Raw genomic sequence first — 18,689 nt, 5'->3', positions numbered from 1 at the left:
TTTGTTATCTCATTGCTGTTTCCAATGATTTGTTCTTATTTTGAGATGTGGCTTTCACCCTTTGTGCCTCCAATTCTACTCTCCAACCTGCCACGGGGGAAGGAGGAAGGGAGGGGGAGCAAGCAGCCTATGGTTTACAGAGTCTTGGTGGGAACATTAATTTAAAGAGTACCATTCCCAAACCAAAACAACCTTTGTATCACTTCATAGTTCATCTGAGAAACAGCTTGAGAAAGTTTTGCTCTCTTTCAGAAATTCAGACATGTAATATTGATGTACTTTCTCTTCTGCTAGCAATCCAAACATCTTTCTCACTTGCATCAGTAAATAAATATTGATATGTTTCTAAATAAGGTGCCTTATTTTAGTCAGAGGTGAAAGAAATTATTTTAAATATTACTGTTCTCTGGCCTCCAGTATGTTATACTTGAGGTCAGATCAGAAACTTCAGCTCCACCATTTATGAACTGCTGTGAAAATTTTGTGCCAATAATAAAATAGTTTTTTTAAGAACTCACTTTATAAGTAAAATACCTATGCAAAGGTAACTCTATGCAGATAAAATAAGGGTTTGAATTATTTGCATTGTAGAAATAGGAAAAATTCTTTTCCTCTGTGTGTCAAGTAATAATTAAAAACTAGAATGAGGTTTTTCTAGATTACTGCAGTGTCGTGACAGTGTGTGATGATGAACGTGACTGCCCTAAGGATCATTACATAATTCACTGCAGAGTATGGTGAGCTGTGTGGTGTATTTTATATACCCTAACTTCTCATTCCTTCTTCTCTGCACAGCTGTCCAACGCCAGGATGTGATGGTAGCGGTCACGTAACAGGAAACTATGCCTCACACCGCAGGTAAGAAACAACAGGAAGCCTGAAACAGGAAATAGAGCTACTTGTAGCTCTTGTCATCTTTGAACCCCTTTGCACTAACCATGGATAAGTATTCAAAAACAATTTGCAGAAAATAATCCACAGAGAAACGTGGCTTTTTTTTCCTGATTTTGTTATATTTGTGAAGTTGTGGACTTAATACACTGAGGCAGTTAAGCAGCATATGCTTATTACTGTAGCTGCATTTCTCAGCTGAGACCTGCAGAAGTCATTTAGTGAAGTTTGCATTTCCTGAGTGTACAAGCAGTCTCTATACAGATGCTGTTGCATCTGATTATAAATGAGGTTTCTGCATACCTTTTTATGAACGGCTTTGAAATTCATAATCTGCTATTATAACCTGAGGACAGTAGATACTTTTTTCAAAATAACCTACTGCCAACCTAGGTGTTGAAACAACAATTTCCTACATTTCCATTGGGAGCAGAATGGAAATGTTTTCTGCTTTCTACCAGCCACGTGGACTAGATCCTTTAGCTGTCCTTCATATAGGAAACATAAAGGATGGATTCTGTGTACCACTGTCCCCTCATAGCAAAGCTTTACAGGAGCTAGAAACCTTTGTCCCAAACTACATACTTTTTTAGTTAAGAACCGCAGCCTTATGTTTGTCCTTTTTGCCGAGAATAAATATTTGAGAGTATAATTTTAACCAATATAAATCATAAATTGTCTGGATGTTGGTGTTTTAGATAAAAATAAATGCTTTTGTTTAGTAAAATATTTCACATCAGGTTTTCTTTTCAGTGTTTCTGGGTGCCCATTAGCTGACAAGACATTAAAATCCCTTATGGCTGCTAACTCTCAGGAGCTCAAGTAAGTATTGACAATAGCACAAATGTTATTGCTCTTTATCTTCCACAAACATGTTCCCTGTGTTATTGAAGTTGTAAATTTGAATTGCTCTGAGCAGTATCTCTGAAACTTTTCCCTGAAAAGTGTAGTGAATTGGTTTGAAAGCTTTTGAGTGAAATAAAGTTTACTTTTCTCCATTTGTCTTACTTTTTTCTCGTACCCCTTCATTGTCATTAATTAATCAGGGCCTGGGGGGACAAAAATTGTGAACACTAGGAAAGATGCAGTTTTCTCAGTGTTTCTGAATCAGAAAGGAATAGAAATTATCTAATATGTAAGATGGATCTGTCAACTGATCCAGATAGAATTAATTGGAATTATTTAGTAAGAAATAAATGTAGTTAGAATAAATCTAAAAATGAGACCAGAATACCTGCAAATCCTTTTTTATTTGTCACTACCCTATACTATGAGTTTAATGCCACTGAAGCAGGCATCAAGTCATATTTTATGCTGGCATAATTCTCACCATGAAATGTCACTTACAAAAGGACTGTGCAGGCTTTGCTATATAGACAGATGTATAGGGACATATGAATATTTCAAAAATCTGTAGTCAAGAGAGGCACTGGCAACCAGTCATCTAGTTATTGAATTGGCTTTGTCAATAAGGATGTGGGGAAAAGGGAAGGATAATTAGAGTTCTTTCATAGCTTTCCCTCTGCAACTTGTAAATTGGATCCCATAATAGATGGCTTGGAAAAATTCATGAATGCATATAAAAAGGGGAGAACCCCGTGACTGTCCTTTCTGTCCTTTAGGTTCATCCCTAGTCCAGATAGAAGAAAATAAAGTCTGATCATGGCACTATTTTCCTTTTCTAATAGTATTAATAGCAGAAGTGGCTACGTTTAGGCTTGAAGCAGTGTTTGGCTTCCCCAGATCCAATGTTAGTGGTCTCATTCCCTAGCCTTACAACTTCAGTTATAATTGAAATGCTGAACTGATGGTATGAAGTTGAATGTACAGGAGATGCAGCAAAATAGCAAAGAAAGAACATTTATACAGGCAGCTGTCCAAAGCAGTTCACAAAGCCAGTAGGTAAACTGGCACTCTGGCACAATGCTGCATTTTTTGACATTTCTGATCCCAAAAGGTATAAAATTTAGGTTTAGTTTGTTTTAGAAGAGCAGAACGGTTAGCAAGGAACTGGCTTGCAGAAATGCTGACAAATTCGAAGTCATTTGCTGAGTCATATATATTTGTCCCTGCTTTTATTGGCTTTCTGCCATACAAAGACACTCACACAAATATTTTGAATAGTTGCTCCTCATGCATCACCCCCCCGCCCCATTCATGTGTGAATAAGTAAATTTGCATACCAATATGGTTATTTTTCCACTAAAGCTTCTAGAGTTTTGGTCATGCCATAAGGAAAGAGGAGCAACAGCATATGACTTAAATGACAAACTGCACACTGTACGCCATGTATAATAAGTGAGTTGTGAAAGACAAAGTCAAAGTTCATGGACATTTCACAGACAGAAATATGTTGCATAACGCAGTTAGCATTTAATTTCAATTAACTAGAAAAAGAGCAAAAATCAAAATCTGTTCACAGACAATTTGCAAAAGGAAAAAAGGCTAAATAAAATTACTTTTCACAAATGTACCACCTTATTTAGGTTCTTGCAAACATGGTTCAGGTGATATTTTGAACAAAACTTTGCTTCTCTCTAAATTAAATCTTTTTCCAAAATGCTGCAATCATTCTTGTTCTGGTATAGCGACAGCAATAGTTAATTGTAGCATTGCTATGTGAGCAGAGGGCAGAAATGCTCATAGAATCAGGCCAGGAAAGTACCCTCATGTAGTTAGGCATGAATATGAAAAAGCTGTGTATTTTTTTCCAAATGTTATTCATGTTTAATTTGCCAGAATCAAGATAAGATTTTGGCTTTAACTATGAAACTCTATGCCAGCAAAGATACAAGGCTTCCATGTGATCCACAGTTTGGAAATAAGGAAGGTCTGCTCAGAAAGTGGGCCTGTGACTCAGATTCAAGAAAATTTCTATATGAGGATTCTTGCTGCTCAGAACAATCTGAGGTGGTCAATTTAAAACATAAGTTTGATGATGACTCAAATTTTAAAGCTAAAAGGGAAAATTGGAGCTGATATCCTATTTAATCAAAGAGCTTGCTTATCAAGTCTTAAATAATTTTAAATATGTACTTTAGAGAGGTATTTACTTACAATTCAGAAGCTTTTAGGAATAGGTGGTCAGTCCTACCCTTATACTCATTTTTGCAGTGGCTAAATGTCAAGTTTTATGAGAGATTTGAGCAGTTTTCTACATGGGTCCCACATAAAACATTGACACTGATTTATACTGAGTTATAATGCCTTCCATAGGTAGTATAACAATTTCAGAAAATGGTTTTCTCAGCTGACCTCCATTGGTTTGCCTTGACTACAGTTCATATCCAACACCTCTGATCAAAAGCATTTCAGCTTTTGAGGGAGAAAATGTACCAGAAATGCTCCTAAACCTGCAGCTCAGCATTTAAATTTTACTTGTAATTGTAGTTCATCTTCTTAAAGATAAAGCAATCCTCTTGGAGAAAGGGACAAAACAGAAGGTATTCAATGCCCATTTGCAAGTATTTATATGTGAAATCACAGAGATTTATTTTTTAATAACAAATTTGGAAGGATTGTGAAAGAACTTGTAACCTACACCCACCTGAGGGTTGACATCTTTTAATTTGATGTCCTGAGACCTCTGGCCCTTTGATGTAAATCTTATTTTCTTGGCTCTGCACAGGAATTGATTATAGAGGATGACTCCCTAAACTGGGGCACCAGTCCAAACACCACTTAAAAGCTGATGAAATTCCTCAGCATTACTGATTGAAAGGCAATAGGTTTTTGGTGTATTTTGTGTTCCGGAATTTCACAATCCATACAAAGATATAACCAATATTTAGAAAACCCAATCCAGTTGTCAAGATTAGGAGTCTTGCTAATGAAGCTTTTTACTTATTTGTCAGTAGCCTACCTGAAATATCCTTTTACAGTTTCATTAGTCCTGACAATATCTCACCCTGAAATCTTCAGTGACCTCAGAATAGCTTGGAGTCCAATCCAGCTGGAAATCTGTCTGCTGTCAGAAGTGGTAACTACAGATGGGGTGATATAAAATTTAGTTCAGTATCCTTTATAAGTACATTCACAACTCCCAGACTTTCAGATCTGAATGTCTCACACAAAAAGATTTTCTTGAATTAAAGTCCACCTCCAGTCTATGCAGGGAGCCCTTCCATCTGTGATCATCTGATAAAACAAGTAGCCAAAATTAATTTCCTTAGTTTTTGGCAGGTGTTCTGGATTTACTTGTGAGCATTCACACTCTCCAGACATCTGCCCTTGCTGCCTGCTCCACATGACGTTGTGCCCAGTCCTCGTCCCACACTTTAACAGGTCAACATTTAGTTCTACACAGTCAAGCATGTCCTGGCACTCTGCAAACCCCCACCTTAACTTTTGCTGTCAGTGTGAGGCAATTCATTCCACCAAAAATATAGTTCACTAAGTGTCATCATGAAATGTTTTGATATTATATTTAAAAAAATTCACCCCTTTCTTCATTTGAAATAATGCGGAATTTTGCTTGAATAAATGCATAAATTTGCTCATGTCCAAAAGAAGTCAGATTTTTGACAAATTAATTGTTCACAGAAAACTAGTTTTAAATATTCTGTGAAGAGATGCACCTGCACACCCAGATGTACTATTACCATTATATTTGTAGGTGTTTTCCCTGGCAGCCTACCAATGACAAGATGAAATCACGAATCTCTTTAACTCAGGAAAGATTCAGTATCAACTGGGACCCTTAAGAGCATATTGAACCCTGCAACTTCCCTTAATGGTTCAGTACAACATTATTTGGCACAACTCCTTATGTAATTCTGATACTCTGTAAAAATAATAGCACTTCAAAGTCCCTTAGGGTTGCTTAGTATAAGAACTTTGTGTTGTATAATTCAGAAACATAGAAAAGGCTGGCATAACTTCTAAGGCAAATGTTTTTTAGTGCTGCTTTGTTTGCTGAGGTACATTAATCTTCTCTGAAAAAAACCTCAAGCCAAACCACTCCACAAATAAAAACAGCCTAAAAAAAAAAAAAAAAAAAAAAAAGAAAAGAAAAAAGAAAAAAGAAAAATTAAAGAAAAAAAAAATCTCTGTACTTCTGAGATGGAAGGTGTTACCAGTGAGGTTCCACTCCAAATCCCACAGGAGTCAGTGGAAAGACCTACTGACCCAAGCTGGCTTTTGGGGCATAGCAAGCAGGAAGCCCACCCTGCCAGAGTGCTGGCAAAAGCACAGTAACCAGCAGGCTTTTTTCTTTTTTCATTGTATGGATGTTTCAGTATTAAAAATTCATACTTGAAAAGGCTTGTTTGTCTCACATACACAGAGCAATCCCTTAACTATGAGAAATAAGCATAATCCAATTGCTCAGCTGAGCACCCAACTGAATCTCAAGTAAGAAAGAGATGGTGCTGTGGTATGCTTACAGTGCTAGAATACACAAATTATTAAATTCAAATTCTGGCTACTGTCTATTGATGGCCAAAAGTAAAACTGCTTCTCTGCTTTCGTTTCCCTTTCTGTAAATACTGGCAAAGTGCTTATTTATATCTCTACCTGAAAACATCGTACCAATAATAAACAAACACATAAGAGCAAATTTACCGATAGATCTATATCAAGCTGCTTTTTTCTTCTCTTTGTAATGTTGATTATGTACAAGGAAAAATGTTTGAAGCAAACATTGATATAAACTAAGTAAATCAACACATCATATGCAATAAATATATTTCATATTCAGTATTAAAACTCTGCTACTTAAAAAAAACCCCCACAAAACAAAAAAAGAAACAACAACAAAAAAAAAACACCAAAAAAGGGAGTATGCTTATTTAAGGAAAAACACCAAACCAGTGAGAGGTAGGTTTAGTTATTCAGCAAAAGCTCTGCTGTTCTTTCTTCCACTCTAGACAAAATATAGATTGTACACATTATTTGCTCTGTATCTTTGTGACCATATTTTGTAATTCCTGTATTATTCCATAGGTGCCCAACACCTGGCTGTGACGGCTCTGGCCACGTGACAGGGAACTATGCATCCCACAGAAGGTAACAACCATCCCATCACCTGGGGCTGCAGTGCTCAGGGCTCTCGGCTGGCAGCAGCAGAAAGAGGTGGCTCTTACTCTGTGTGCTTCTTTCAGCTTGTCTGGCTGCCCTCGTGCCAGGAAAGGAGGTATCAAAGTCACTCCTACCAAGGAAGAAAAAGAAGACCCTGAACTTAAGTGAGTACAGAAGCAGGGGTGGAGGGGGGAAATGGCCTGGGAGAGTTCAGGACTTGAGGAACCATAGGGAGATGCCCCAGTTAATCTCAACACTGCCAGAATAGTGCCCAGAGCTGGAACCAAACCAAGTATTTCTGCTTCTTGTGGAGTTGGTGGAGTCCATCACCTAGGAGACTGAACAGTGAGGAAGGATTTCTGTATCTGCTTGTATTGCTCCAATTAATTTAAAGAGTGCTATGCCAATGGGTTGAAAAATTTGGCAAAATGAAGGAAAATTATTACTGACTGAGGTGAAACATGTCAGCTAATTAAATCAGAGTGACACCTTAAAAATATGTTCCAGAGAACTTAAATATCTGTAAGTCTCAAGATTTTTCTATATCTATGAATGAAAATTTCAGTTAAAGTGAAAACTGGAAACTCTGTAGAGATTCACTACATTCCTGGCTTGAATGCATATTCCATTAAAATTTGTAAATGATAACTGCCAGAATATAAAAGTGAAGGCTTCATTGTATGGAGAGTTGTTTTAATACTTGCTAATGATATGTCTGAAACTGCATAACACTGACAGAGCAGCACAAAAACTTCCCTCTCCTTTCTTTGCAAATATTTGCATGGATTTCCGTGCATGATTTCCAGTTACAGGAACCCACCCTCTTCTTCATACCAAAAACCAAGACAGAAATGAGACAATGTTGACTTTCCATACACTTGAAGAAGTGCGATTTATTGCCCATGATAGAATTTCAATTTTCTTTTCCAGTAAAATACTATCTAAACAAACATCTTATTTTCTTAGTCTCTACAGCTGTATTTCAAATTTCCTTATTTTAGTATGAACTGAACCCCCATAACCCAGCTTGACAATAGTTGGATGCTCTGGTACAGTGTGCCAACAGGGACCAAGTCTTACTCCATTAAAGCAAAGTAGCAAAGGCAGCTGGAATGATTTTCTCGGGATTTTTTGAGAATGTCTTTGCCTGCTCTCTGCAGTGCAAATGAGGGTTCTTTTGCTGTGTTTCTGTAGATGCCCAGTGATAGGCTGTGATGGCCAAGGTCACATATCAGGTAAATACACTTCCCATCGCACTGCTTCTGGTTGTCCTTTGGCTGCCAAGAGACAGAAGGAGAGTCCTGTCAATGGGTCTTCGCTATCCTGGAAACTGAACAAACAGGAGCTGCCACACTGTCCTTTGCCAGGCTGCAACGGGCTGGGTCATGTTAATAATGTTTTTGTCACCCACAGAAGGTATAACTTTGTGTTTTCTCTTTTCACTTTTCCTTAACATTCCACTCTGAATTGGCAACATGTGAGTTTAGAGTCAGAATAAATTGTGCTAAAGTCTTTTGAGTAATAACATTGCAGGTAAAGTAATACAAAACAGAATTAGTTTGAGAGACTTAAATTTTATGTCTTGTACTATGTTCCCATTGAAGCATGACTTTCCAAGGTGTTCAGATTGGTACAGTGTCTATGCACTTTAAAATTAAGTAGAGTTCTTTCCTAGGGAAATATGGAGTTGTATGTCTGCATATCTTCCAAAGAAAAGAGAAATATCACCAGAAAATGTCACCAGAAAAGCTTTAGCCAAGAGTCATTCATTTCATCTTTCTACCAGTGGAAAAGTTATACTTATAAACTTTGTATTTAAGCAGCTTAAGTTACACAAAGAAGAAACAATAAGCATGCAGCTCTTATGTGGATTAAAAAAGTTTAAAGTTATAACAATCTTACAAAGAAAATTATCCTTGCAGAGAAGAAGTCACACATAAAACTAGCAACAAACACCATCTATCACTGTGAAAAATAATAATCTGACTTTATTGAATAGAAAATAATTAAAGATTCTGATTGGCAAGCTTGGTTTTCTGTCTTTAATAGTAATTAAGTCTACATTCTCTCTCTCCTTTGCTTTCTTCTTAACACTTTGAGTCAACTTCTCCGAAACAAGAAATGCCCATGGTCATTTGAATAAATTCAGTCAGAGTCCAGTGTTATCCTAATTTTATTTCCTACATCCCATCTAAAAGTCTTTTCATTAGGACACTACTGCAAATTGTGGGTCATTAAGCAAGTAGCAAAAACTGTATTTTAGCTGATAGCAATTCATAGTACAGATGATTCCTATCTTACATGAGACTGGGTCACTCCCAAGATCACATTAGTTAAAATGATGTAGCAGATATAACTTTGTTTTATATCCTTTCCTAGGATGTTAGAAGCCTAACAAGTAACTCATGGCTTTCAAACAATCTCCCAGTTAGCTATCTGCTCTGGGCAGAGATAATAAGCAAAAATTTAGAACTGAAGAACTAGCATCTTTCTGTATAGCTTTTACCCAAGCTAATGAAAGCTTAGGTTTTACTGCTTTGTTGTTTTTTTGGGTGTTTTTTCCCTATGTGGAAATGCCATGTCTGTTAGGATTCTCTTTTTGTAAAAATTTTTACATGCACATGCACACACACGTCAACTACTTTTCTGTGGAACAAAGTTTTCCCTCTCTCCTTACTCAGATACACCTAAAACCAAATCCTGCTGCCAGTTCTTCGGCATATGGATATTTCTTCTTTGTTATTTATAAAGATAGTATTAAGACAGTGCAATTCCTCTTAGCCTTTTAGTGGGCTATAAAAATTGCCTCAGATAATTACCAGCTGATGAAATTGTAAGCTTTGAAATAGCAAAATGTAATTTAATGTGAACAGTGGTTAAAAAGCCAACTGACTATATAATGGAACCATTCAAAAAAGCTATTACAGCCTATAGGGTATATCCAGAGTTATTATTGTATTGATCATTATTATGTATCAACAAAGTGATACAATAATTGGGCACTGCGGACATCATCCCATTAACTAATTTTTTTTAGGATAGTAAACTTGCCATTTTAAATACCACACTCTCCTCTCCTTTGGAGCACAATCCCTTGATAAAAACAGCTTATAAGTGTTTGAATTTAACGAATTCTGTAAATGCATCTTCATATAGCTTAACAGTAGCTGCTACTGCAATTTTGTTTATTTTGAAATATGCTTAAGAGTTGTTTACTCATAGATTGAGATTTCTGTGCCAATTTTCAAGCTGGAATATACAGCTAAATGACTCTTTATGAGTTATGTCATTCCCCGAAGCCATGCTATAATGGAGATACTGATGCGACCTTAGGTACAGAGGTCTGTCCAAGTGCATGATAATATTGCCTGAAAGGATTGTTGCCATTTTCAAGTGGGTGCTAATGTTTTTTTTTTGCTATCTGTTTCAGCCTGTCTGGTTGTCCTCTGAATGCACAAACCATAAAAAAGGGCAAAATTTCAGAAGAATTAATGACTATCAAGCTTAAAGCAAGTGGTGGTAAGGAGATCTGTAAAAAATGATGACATTTATTTAGATAGAAGGGCCCTGACTCCCATTTATACTTGTGCCCCTGTATGCCATTCTGGCATTAATTCTCAGTACTTTGTCTCTAGCAATAAAAAATCGTGACTAACAAAAAATATTTGCATGAGAGATTATAAAATTATTCTCATTTACATCTTGATAACTGAACATTGAGGATATGCTCTTGTTCCAGAGCATTTTTTTTTAATTTGGGTATCCTTTCAATATTGTTTTAATTAATAAACAATTAGTTACAGATCAGGAGGACTTAGCTATCTGAATAAGGTAGGAAGGGAGAAATATCGTGGGCAGAAATTGACTCATCTCTCTAACTTCATTTCTACATGGTTTAGTATCTATGCAGTGCTTGTGCAATTTAGCTAACCTAAGTGCAAAGCAATAATTACCAAAGAGTTGCAGGGGAAAATGTGTGGGAGTCTCCCTTCTTGTACTATGTGCTTTAGCAAGTTGGGCATTGAGCCAGGATTCAGGAAATTTAGTCTTTAGCCTCCAACTGCTGAGGAAAACGGTTGCATTACTGCTTACAGATTTCCCATGCTGGCTCCCCAGTAGACTCGGTTCTAGGCTTTAAAGCAGTAACAACAGTGGCACAAATCTCCAGGCAGAGTTGGGCTCAGAATGATACTAAGCAGAAACAGGAACATGCATTTGCCAGCAGCTGCTACAGCTCAGTATATTTCAGGATACATCTTTCATTAAAGAACTGAAGCTTTTTTACTTTGCAATCTAACTTGTTGGGATGAAAAAGCCTGTCTTCTTAGGGTTTTGTTTTGTTTTGTTTTGTTTTGCTTTTTTTTTTTTTTCTCTGTAATACTTGTTAGCTTTCTGAAAATTTCACCCTTTCCTGTTATTTAAACTTCACTATTTATCAGATATAACTAAGGCTGTGCTTATTGAAGTTTTCTGCACAGGAGCTTGCCCCCACAGAGATTCTTGCAAAATCAGAAACAGGTACAGATGAGTGAACAATTATAATACTAAAGAAGATGTTGCCCTGCTGTATTTTCTGAAAAAGAAGGGTTCTGTTGCATTCCTTTAAAAAAAAAAAAAGCAAAACAAACAAAAAAAAAACCAAACCAAAACAAACAACAAAACCCCCACACCCAAGCACCATAAAAATCTCCTCACATTTATGATAAACTTTCCTCTTTCTGGGCAATTTTTCCTTTCTGTACCCTTCAGCTTGTACTTGCATGATGCAATGAAAAAAGAAAGTGCGAAAAAATTAGGACTAAGATAGCCCCATCTATGTTTCAGCTCATATAAATATTTAACAGGAAGGAAAGAACTTTGATAGTAAAATCAAAGAAAATATAAGGATCAATCATTTGTTGAAAATCTTATTTTCCTAGGGTTAAGTACCAGGTAATACAGCTGGTTAGTTATACATCCATTGTCCTGTGGACACTTTAAATCTGATGTCGTTATTTTCAACTATTTACAGGTATTGAGAGTGATGAAGAAATAAGACACTTGGATGAAGAAATAAAAGAACTGAATGAATCCAATCTTAAAATTGAAGCTGACATGATGAAACTTCAAACTCAGGTATGCCATAAATGTGAAACCCTTTCCTATGCTATGTTTAAGCACGATAAATAAATTAAATGCTATGTAAATGTTATGTTTAAAAATAGCTAGTTTCCTCTGCACTTCTTTTTTCAAGCTCTTGTTTGCTGTTTTTTGTAAATGAGCAGCAGATATTGTCCTAAAGATCTGCTGAATGACAAATTCAGGACAGTTTGTAGCTAATCTTAGCAAGCAGACATGAAACATACTTACCAAACAAAACATCCATTTTCCTTTGTTGACCAAACATCTGCTTACCAAACCAGGGAGGTCCTATGACTTGAGTTTTCAGGGATGATAAACCTCTTACAAACCCACTCCAAGTCTTAGTGAGTACCAAAGAAAATTTTCCTAGTTTAGCTCACCCACTGCCAATTATTCAAATACTTTGAATTTTGCCTCCAGGCAACCGCTGGTAAGGAATGTATACCTTTTGCTAGCTTGTGTAGAAGAGGATTTTGATGGAAGTTATGCAAAAGAGTCATTCTCTTTCATTATTTTCTGTACTGGAGAGATTAAGTTGGTTTTAATATGCTGATAGTGGTTCTATGGAGTGAGCTGTGTAGCATCATCCCTTCAGACTCCCATGTACACCTGGAAGTTAACCTGGGCAGATTGGGTAAAAGCATGAGCAGAAGCTTCAGAATTTTCGGAATAAGAGTGAAATAAAAATAAATTTGTGAACTGAATATAGATCTAAACCAAACTGAGTGTAACCATACCCCCCCTCTATTTGCACCACATTTGAATGAGCAGCGTTGTCTCCTGCTGTTTTTTCAACAACCACTGTGTGTATGGTCTAAACAAGGTAGAAGCCTGTGCCACCTGTGCTGGATCTAAACAATCTGGCTGCACACCACAGCAGCTGTGGGGATATCCAGCCCAAACTGCACTGCAGGGGGGCTGTGCTCACTGTCTCAGGACCCTTGGTTCTCTCCGGTGCTCACTGAGCCATTTACATGGAGATAGCCCTGTTTGTGCAGTCAGGTTTCTTCTCCCTAGACTTTCTCCCTGGTGAAGGCAGCTTGACCAGCAAAGCCTGAACTGAACTACAGCAGAAGCCATAAATCTCCTACCTCCTTTTACTCCACCCCAGCCAGGTGTTAGACTGCTACGAGCACCCTCCAGAGGAGGGGTTGAAGTGGACGACAGGCACACAAAAAGGGGTTTCTGACACTGGGGAGTTTTGCTGTGTGGCTGTGCCTGAGCAAAGGAAGTAAAGTGGCCACAAGCAGGAAGCAATTAATTAGTGCAAAGAAGCGCATACTAATAAAGAAGAGTGGGCATGACAATTGTGGGTATGACTGCACTGGTCAGTGCCCTGTGGAGCTGTGGTGGGGCACAGGGATGGCAGCCCTTGGTTCTGCCCTGCTGAGCTGTCTGCTCTTGGGACAAGGAGCAGGGCAGGAGGGAACCAGACCCTGCCATTGCTGGTTTTGTTTTTTCAGCACTGCTTTTGACATCTAAGCTTTCAGACCTGAGCTCTCACTTCGAAAATATACCATTTTTTTCCTACCTTGGCTGCTTTTTCCTGCTCTTTCCAAAACCCTCCTCTCCATTCTGTTAGTCAGAGACCATCTTTGCAATACAGTGCTCAGTCTCTCGGTTTCCTTTCCACTCTATTTTTTTCTCATTGTTCCCAGCACCAGGCCTGTTGCTAATCCCAGCCAGCCCAGAGCTCACCCAGGAGCAGGGCAGGAAAGCAGCACAACAGCTAATACCCAATACCCGTGCCCTTGCTATTGTGGCTGAGCAGCAGGGATGCTGTAAGAGCAGGACAGCAATGAAAACATCAACCTCCTTTCTCCTTCCTCCGCCAGCCCTGAGGCCACACTTCATCTCTGCTCCATACTGACCCTCCTCTGCAAGCTCAATTCCTTCCTCCCCCTCTGGGGCAGTCTCTAGTGCCTTGCTGCCACAAGGTTTCTCCATGAACCAGCAGCAAAGTCCCTCATTTCAGAGCAAATACAACCTCTTCTTTGCTCTGAATTCTCTGTGGAGAAGTTATGTCTCTCCTAAACGAAGCATAGCTGAGTTTCAGATTCATCATGGCCTCTCTCATAACCACCCAGCTGATATTTTGGGTTCAAACTGCAGTAACAATGCTGACAAGGGTTTGTCTGTCTGTGTTTGTGCCTGCCTGTCTCTTTTAGATCACATCTATGGAGAGCAATTTGAAAACAATAGAAGAGGAGAACAAACTCATAGAGCAGAACAACGAGAGCCTGTTGAAGGAGTTAGCTGGCTTAAGCCAAGCCCTTATCTCCAGTCTTGCTGACATTCAGCTGCCACAGATGGTAAGCCCACAGCCAGCAGGTTAACACCTTCTTTTGAGACTGCCTTGCCAGCATTCAAAGCAGATGAGCAAGCTCAGGGACTGGCAGGAGCACTGGAGCTGCATTAGCAGAGAGCACTTTTAGGCTGATTTGCTTTGCAGAGATGCAGGATCATGAAGTCTGTGTGGCCGTAGGTGCAGTTCCTTTCAGGATTGAGCCAGCCCTGGTATCTCTGCCCTGTACCTCACCGTACAAGGCAGGCTTTTCCCTCAAACCTGCCTGTCTGAATACCCACCCTGCACAAAGAGTGAAAACTTCACTCTCATGAGTGCCCTCATTTACTCAGCTCCCAGATCAAAACCTGTTTCATAGAGATAATTCTTCTGGAGAAAACCAAGCTCCATATTCTCAAGAATTTCACATCTGACTTTCAAACAAAGGCCAAATCCACAGAGGTGCTCGTGTTCCCAGTCCCCTTTCCAAATGTCGAGTGCCGCTGGAAGATTAAGAAAGGACAGTTAGGGAGAATATCAGTCACAATCCCAGAGATGACAAAATGACAAATAGGCCACAAAAAAAAAAAAAAAAAAAAAAAAAAAAAAAAAGGTTACACTAACCATAATATCTCCAACTCCTTTTCTTGCTTGGAGTCCCCAGGATGTGCAACTCCTGTAATTTCCACAACCCTTCCATTAATTTGGATGGCTGCCCTGTTCAGGACTTCTCCCCAGTTGCCATCATATCGCTCCTTTGGCGTGCTTTGGGGTTGGGTGTTTGGGTTTTTCAGCCTTAATTTTACCTCCTACAATTATAATCTGTTTTGTCTCCATTTAGGGGCCAATCAGTGAGCAGAATTTTGAAGCATATGTAAATACACTCACAGACATGTACAGCAATCTGGAACGGGACTATTCCCCTGAATGCAAAGCTCTGCTGGAAAGTATCAAACAGGCAGTGAAGGGCATCCATGTGTAGGATGTGAAAGCTGCTGGGCAACAGAAATTACTTAACAGCAGTAAACTCCAGATGGATCTGTTAGGAGTTCATGTACTGCTAAGGGGTGTAGGTTGCCATGCTGCATTTACAATTGCAACATTGCACTAATTTTTTCCCAGCTGACATAAAAAAAGAATAAAACCACAACAGACTATTTGTATTAACAGCAATGCACTCTGTTAGTATATTGTATTTATTTCAGTACAATTTCTTTTTTTTTCTTCTTTTGCACTCAGTTTTTGTAAAGTGAATGTAAAAAGTGTGTGCGACTATTTTTTATATTTTTTATTTATTTCTAATCAAAGAGTTGGTTTTTTTATCTTTTAACAGCATTTTTGCGGCCTGCCATATTTTTACAAATGTGTTTATTAATTTATTTTCCAATGGGATTTTAAATAGACTGAAAGCTATACTGTAAATTAAATAACTTGCTGGGTTTGTACAGGAAGAAAAAAAAAAACCTATGAAAGTAACAAATGACTGAACCGTGGTTCTAGTTTTATTTTCCTCACATCCTGCTTTTTTATAATGGCTTTGTATCAGAAATGGGTTTGCAGTAACATGAGATGTGAAGATGCATGGAATGAGAAGATAAATAGTGCCCACTAGTGGGGAATTTGGGCTCTTAAAAGCACAGTATGCTGGAAAACAGTGTGTTAAAGAATATGTTAGCAATAATGAAATATAGCAATCAGCAAAGCACTTGACTTGGCTGTGTGATTTAGCCTATGAGAATGATTATTTAAAATGTTTCAAGAGAACTTCAGATTTATTTTACCACTGCAGCTTTTGTTCAGAGTTAGCTCATGGAGGGAAATGACAATTATCTCTAAACAAGAAGGGTAATTAGGTAGGTACTGGTACTTTTTTAGTATGAGACGTTGAGGTTTTAAGCAAGTGACCAGTATTGCAATGGATTTGGATTGAAAAAACGCAAACACATCCCAAGCTAAAGGCTTTGTACATAATGAGTCGAACACATCTCCCCTGAAATGGCATTTAATACTGGTTTGAAGGTAATGGCAGCTGAGAAGGCAGCGGTCTCTCTGGAGGGCAACAACACCCCTCTGGCACCACGGTGGTCGCTTGTCCCTCTGAATGACCGGTAGCAACACCATGACTGGTTTCTCCCATCCTTCTTCACTGAGACTAGGCTGATACTGAGTTTGTCACCAGTCTTCTGGTAGGGTCCCAAGTGCTACAGAGCAGACAGACAGGCGGAGGTGTGGACAGACGAGCACTTGCGCAGAGGTATCCGGTTAGCCTGGGTGTGGAACTTCTGAATCCGTCAGAAACTAGCGGTTGCTATAACAGAGGCAATGTCTATTTCAGGGATTGTAAGTAATTAAGCATTGTTTCAGAAGTTTTTTTTATATTTATTTTTTTTAAGAAAAAGGTATAAACAACCAGCTAAACTGCCTTTTTTGTATGCACACACACCTCATGTGCATATGTGCCTCAGTGTAAATGTATACATGGATCTAGCGTGTGTTTAATTTTTCCGTGCTATAATGAAAGTGTTTATTTTTATTAGCCGCATTTATATTTAGATTGAATATGATGGCATTCACAGGCTTGACATATACAATTATATTATTACTGTTCCTGCACAAAAGTACTATTCAGAAGTGATTCAACTCTCATGCACTGTGGTCACTGTTCTGCATTAGGTGGGGCTTGCTTTTTGTTGGGGGGTTGATTCCACTCTCCGATCTTAGTTTAGACAGGGGAAAATGTGTGTTCTTAGGAGCTGTGTTTATTTTTAAATTGATTTTTCAAAAGCTACCATATGTGCTGTCTAATATAAATAGGAGAACACCAAACAAAAATTTGCTATTAAAGGTATTGTTCTTGCTAAAAACTCAAAAAGCAAACATTTGTTATACATGTTAAATGCATACAAAATGAGTTCACTCATTACAAAGACTAAAGTTTAATTTACTAAATATTTTAACAGATTTGTTATATATTTTATTTAAGTAAAAAAAATTCTCTTACTGACCTATGTATTTATTATTATGATTTACTATGGCTTCAGGTTAATTTATCTGTGTTTGGTTGTTTGCTCAGGATGTTCTGTGAAGTATGTTTGTATTTATTTGCCTCCCTCGTACTTGATGTGTTTTGTAATGTGCACTGTTTTTTTTTTTCTTTCTGTTTTTCTTTTTTTTTGTGTTTAAATGCATTGATGAGCTATACTGTAAATTAGACCTTTTGTAAAGAGCAATGATGTATGCATTTTTTAATTTGGAGTAGTTTGTATACTGTTTCTTCATACAATTAATATTTCTTACATCAAAACAACAAAATTGTGTTCTGTGCTGTACATTTGGTGTATGGTAGGAAATAAAATTGATAATGAAATATTGCAGCAAGTTTGTTGGGTTTTTTAGCCTCTAGATGCTGACTTATATTACACTTTATTAACTGCACCTGGCACTATACGATGTGTCATATGTTTCACTTGCTTTGTGTACAAAATGTGTCACCCTCATAAGTAAATTTCTGATATAAATAATTTAATTAGTGTTTTACTTTGTCAATTTGAAATAAGGAGGAGAAAAATAGAATCGCTTAAGAGGTCCCTTTCACTTCTGAAGGGAAAAAAAGATTTGAGATGATAATCACTGCATTATTTAATGCATTCTTTTCTTGGCAGTTGTAGACTTCATTTATACTGATAAAGTACAGGATTTGTGCTGACCTTTAACAGCTGCTAAATGATGTTTAAACATAAAAGCCATTGTAAAGTTTCCAGCAATTTGGAACCGCCCACTGTTCCAGTGCAATTTTCTGCTGAGAATTGCAGTGCTCAGACATAGCAGAAATAAAAATCTGCTGGTTTTAGAAAGACAATATTTCCATCTATTTCTTTTTTCACTGCTTGTTGTAGAGAATGCAGGAAACAGTTTTATTTAGGATGCGTGCTAATGGCTTCAGGAGCATTTCTTGTCTCAGATTCCAACTTTCCGCATATAGAGAATGATTTTCATTTGGAAAATAAGTCGCATTTAAATGCCATAAAGCAGCTGATAATTATTTATTTGAATAGACATCTTCAGATATACCAAAATGGACTGACACATAAAAAATTACAGGAATGCATTTAGCTAGAAGGGAATTTAAAAATTTGTATCACATGAATCTGGGATGCTCACAAATCTTGCCAGGTTTGAAGCTGTAGAGTCAGCGAAGTGCTGGAATGAAGACAGGCCTGTCCTGGGAAGCTCTGCTCCAGTGGAGTTCAGAGTTTGCTTTGTTCTAGGACACTTATCCAAGGGCACCATGAACAGGTTCTTTTTATTAAGCCAGTTATTTGTTATTTATGTCATATGACAATTAATATTAAATAGTATTTTAATGGTTCTTAAA

The 18,689-nt window shown here is 37.7% G+C and overlaps 1 protein-coding gene across 1 annotated transcript in view; it reads left to right on the top strand.

Annotated features, from left to right (window-relative positions):
• Positions 1 to 17,651, top strand: part of ST18 (ST18 C2H2C-type zinc finger transcription factor) — a 100,618-nt gene extending 82,967 nt beyond the window's left edge. Inside the window, exons 14-22 of the mRNA XM_058023327.1 lie at positions 796 to 858; positions 1,645 to 1,713; positions 6,835 to 6,897; positions 6,993 to 7,073; positions 8,104 to 8,325; positions 10,340 to 10,428; positions 11,921 to 12,024; positions 14,199 to 14,342; positions 15,156 to 17,651. Of these exons, the coding sequence (XP_057879310.1) occupies positions 796 to 858; positions 1,645 to 1,713; positions 6,835 to 6,897; positions 6,993 to 7,073; positions 8,104 to 8,325; positions 10,340 to 10,428; positions 11,921 to 12,024; positions 14,199 to 14,342; positions 15,156 to 15,296 (976 nt within the window). The 3' untranslated portion in view covers positions 15,297 to 17,651. The remainder of the gene's footprint in view (positions 1 to 795; positions 859 to 1,644; positions 1,714 to 6,834; positions 6,898 to 6,992; positions 7,074 to 8,103; positions 8,326 to 10,339; positions 10,429 to 11,920; positions 12,025 to 14,198; positions 14,343 to 15,155) is intronic.
• The last annotated feature ends 1,038 nt before the right edge of the window (positions 17,652 to 18,689 follow it).

The sequence above is a fragment of the Melospiza georgiana genome, chromosome 1, assembly GCF_028018845.1.
Source record: "Melospiza georgiana isolate bMelGeo1 chromosome 1, bMelGeo1.pri, whole genome shotgun sequence".
NCBI classification, from domain to species: domain Eukaryota; kingdom Metazoa; phylum Chordata; class Aves; order Passeriformes; family Passerellidae; genus Melospiza; species Melospiza georgiana.
Note: the sequence above shows the minus strand (reverse complement) of the source record. Positions and strands in the feature narration are given on the sequence as shown.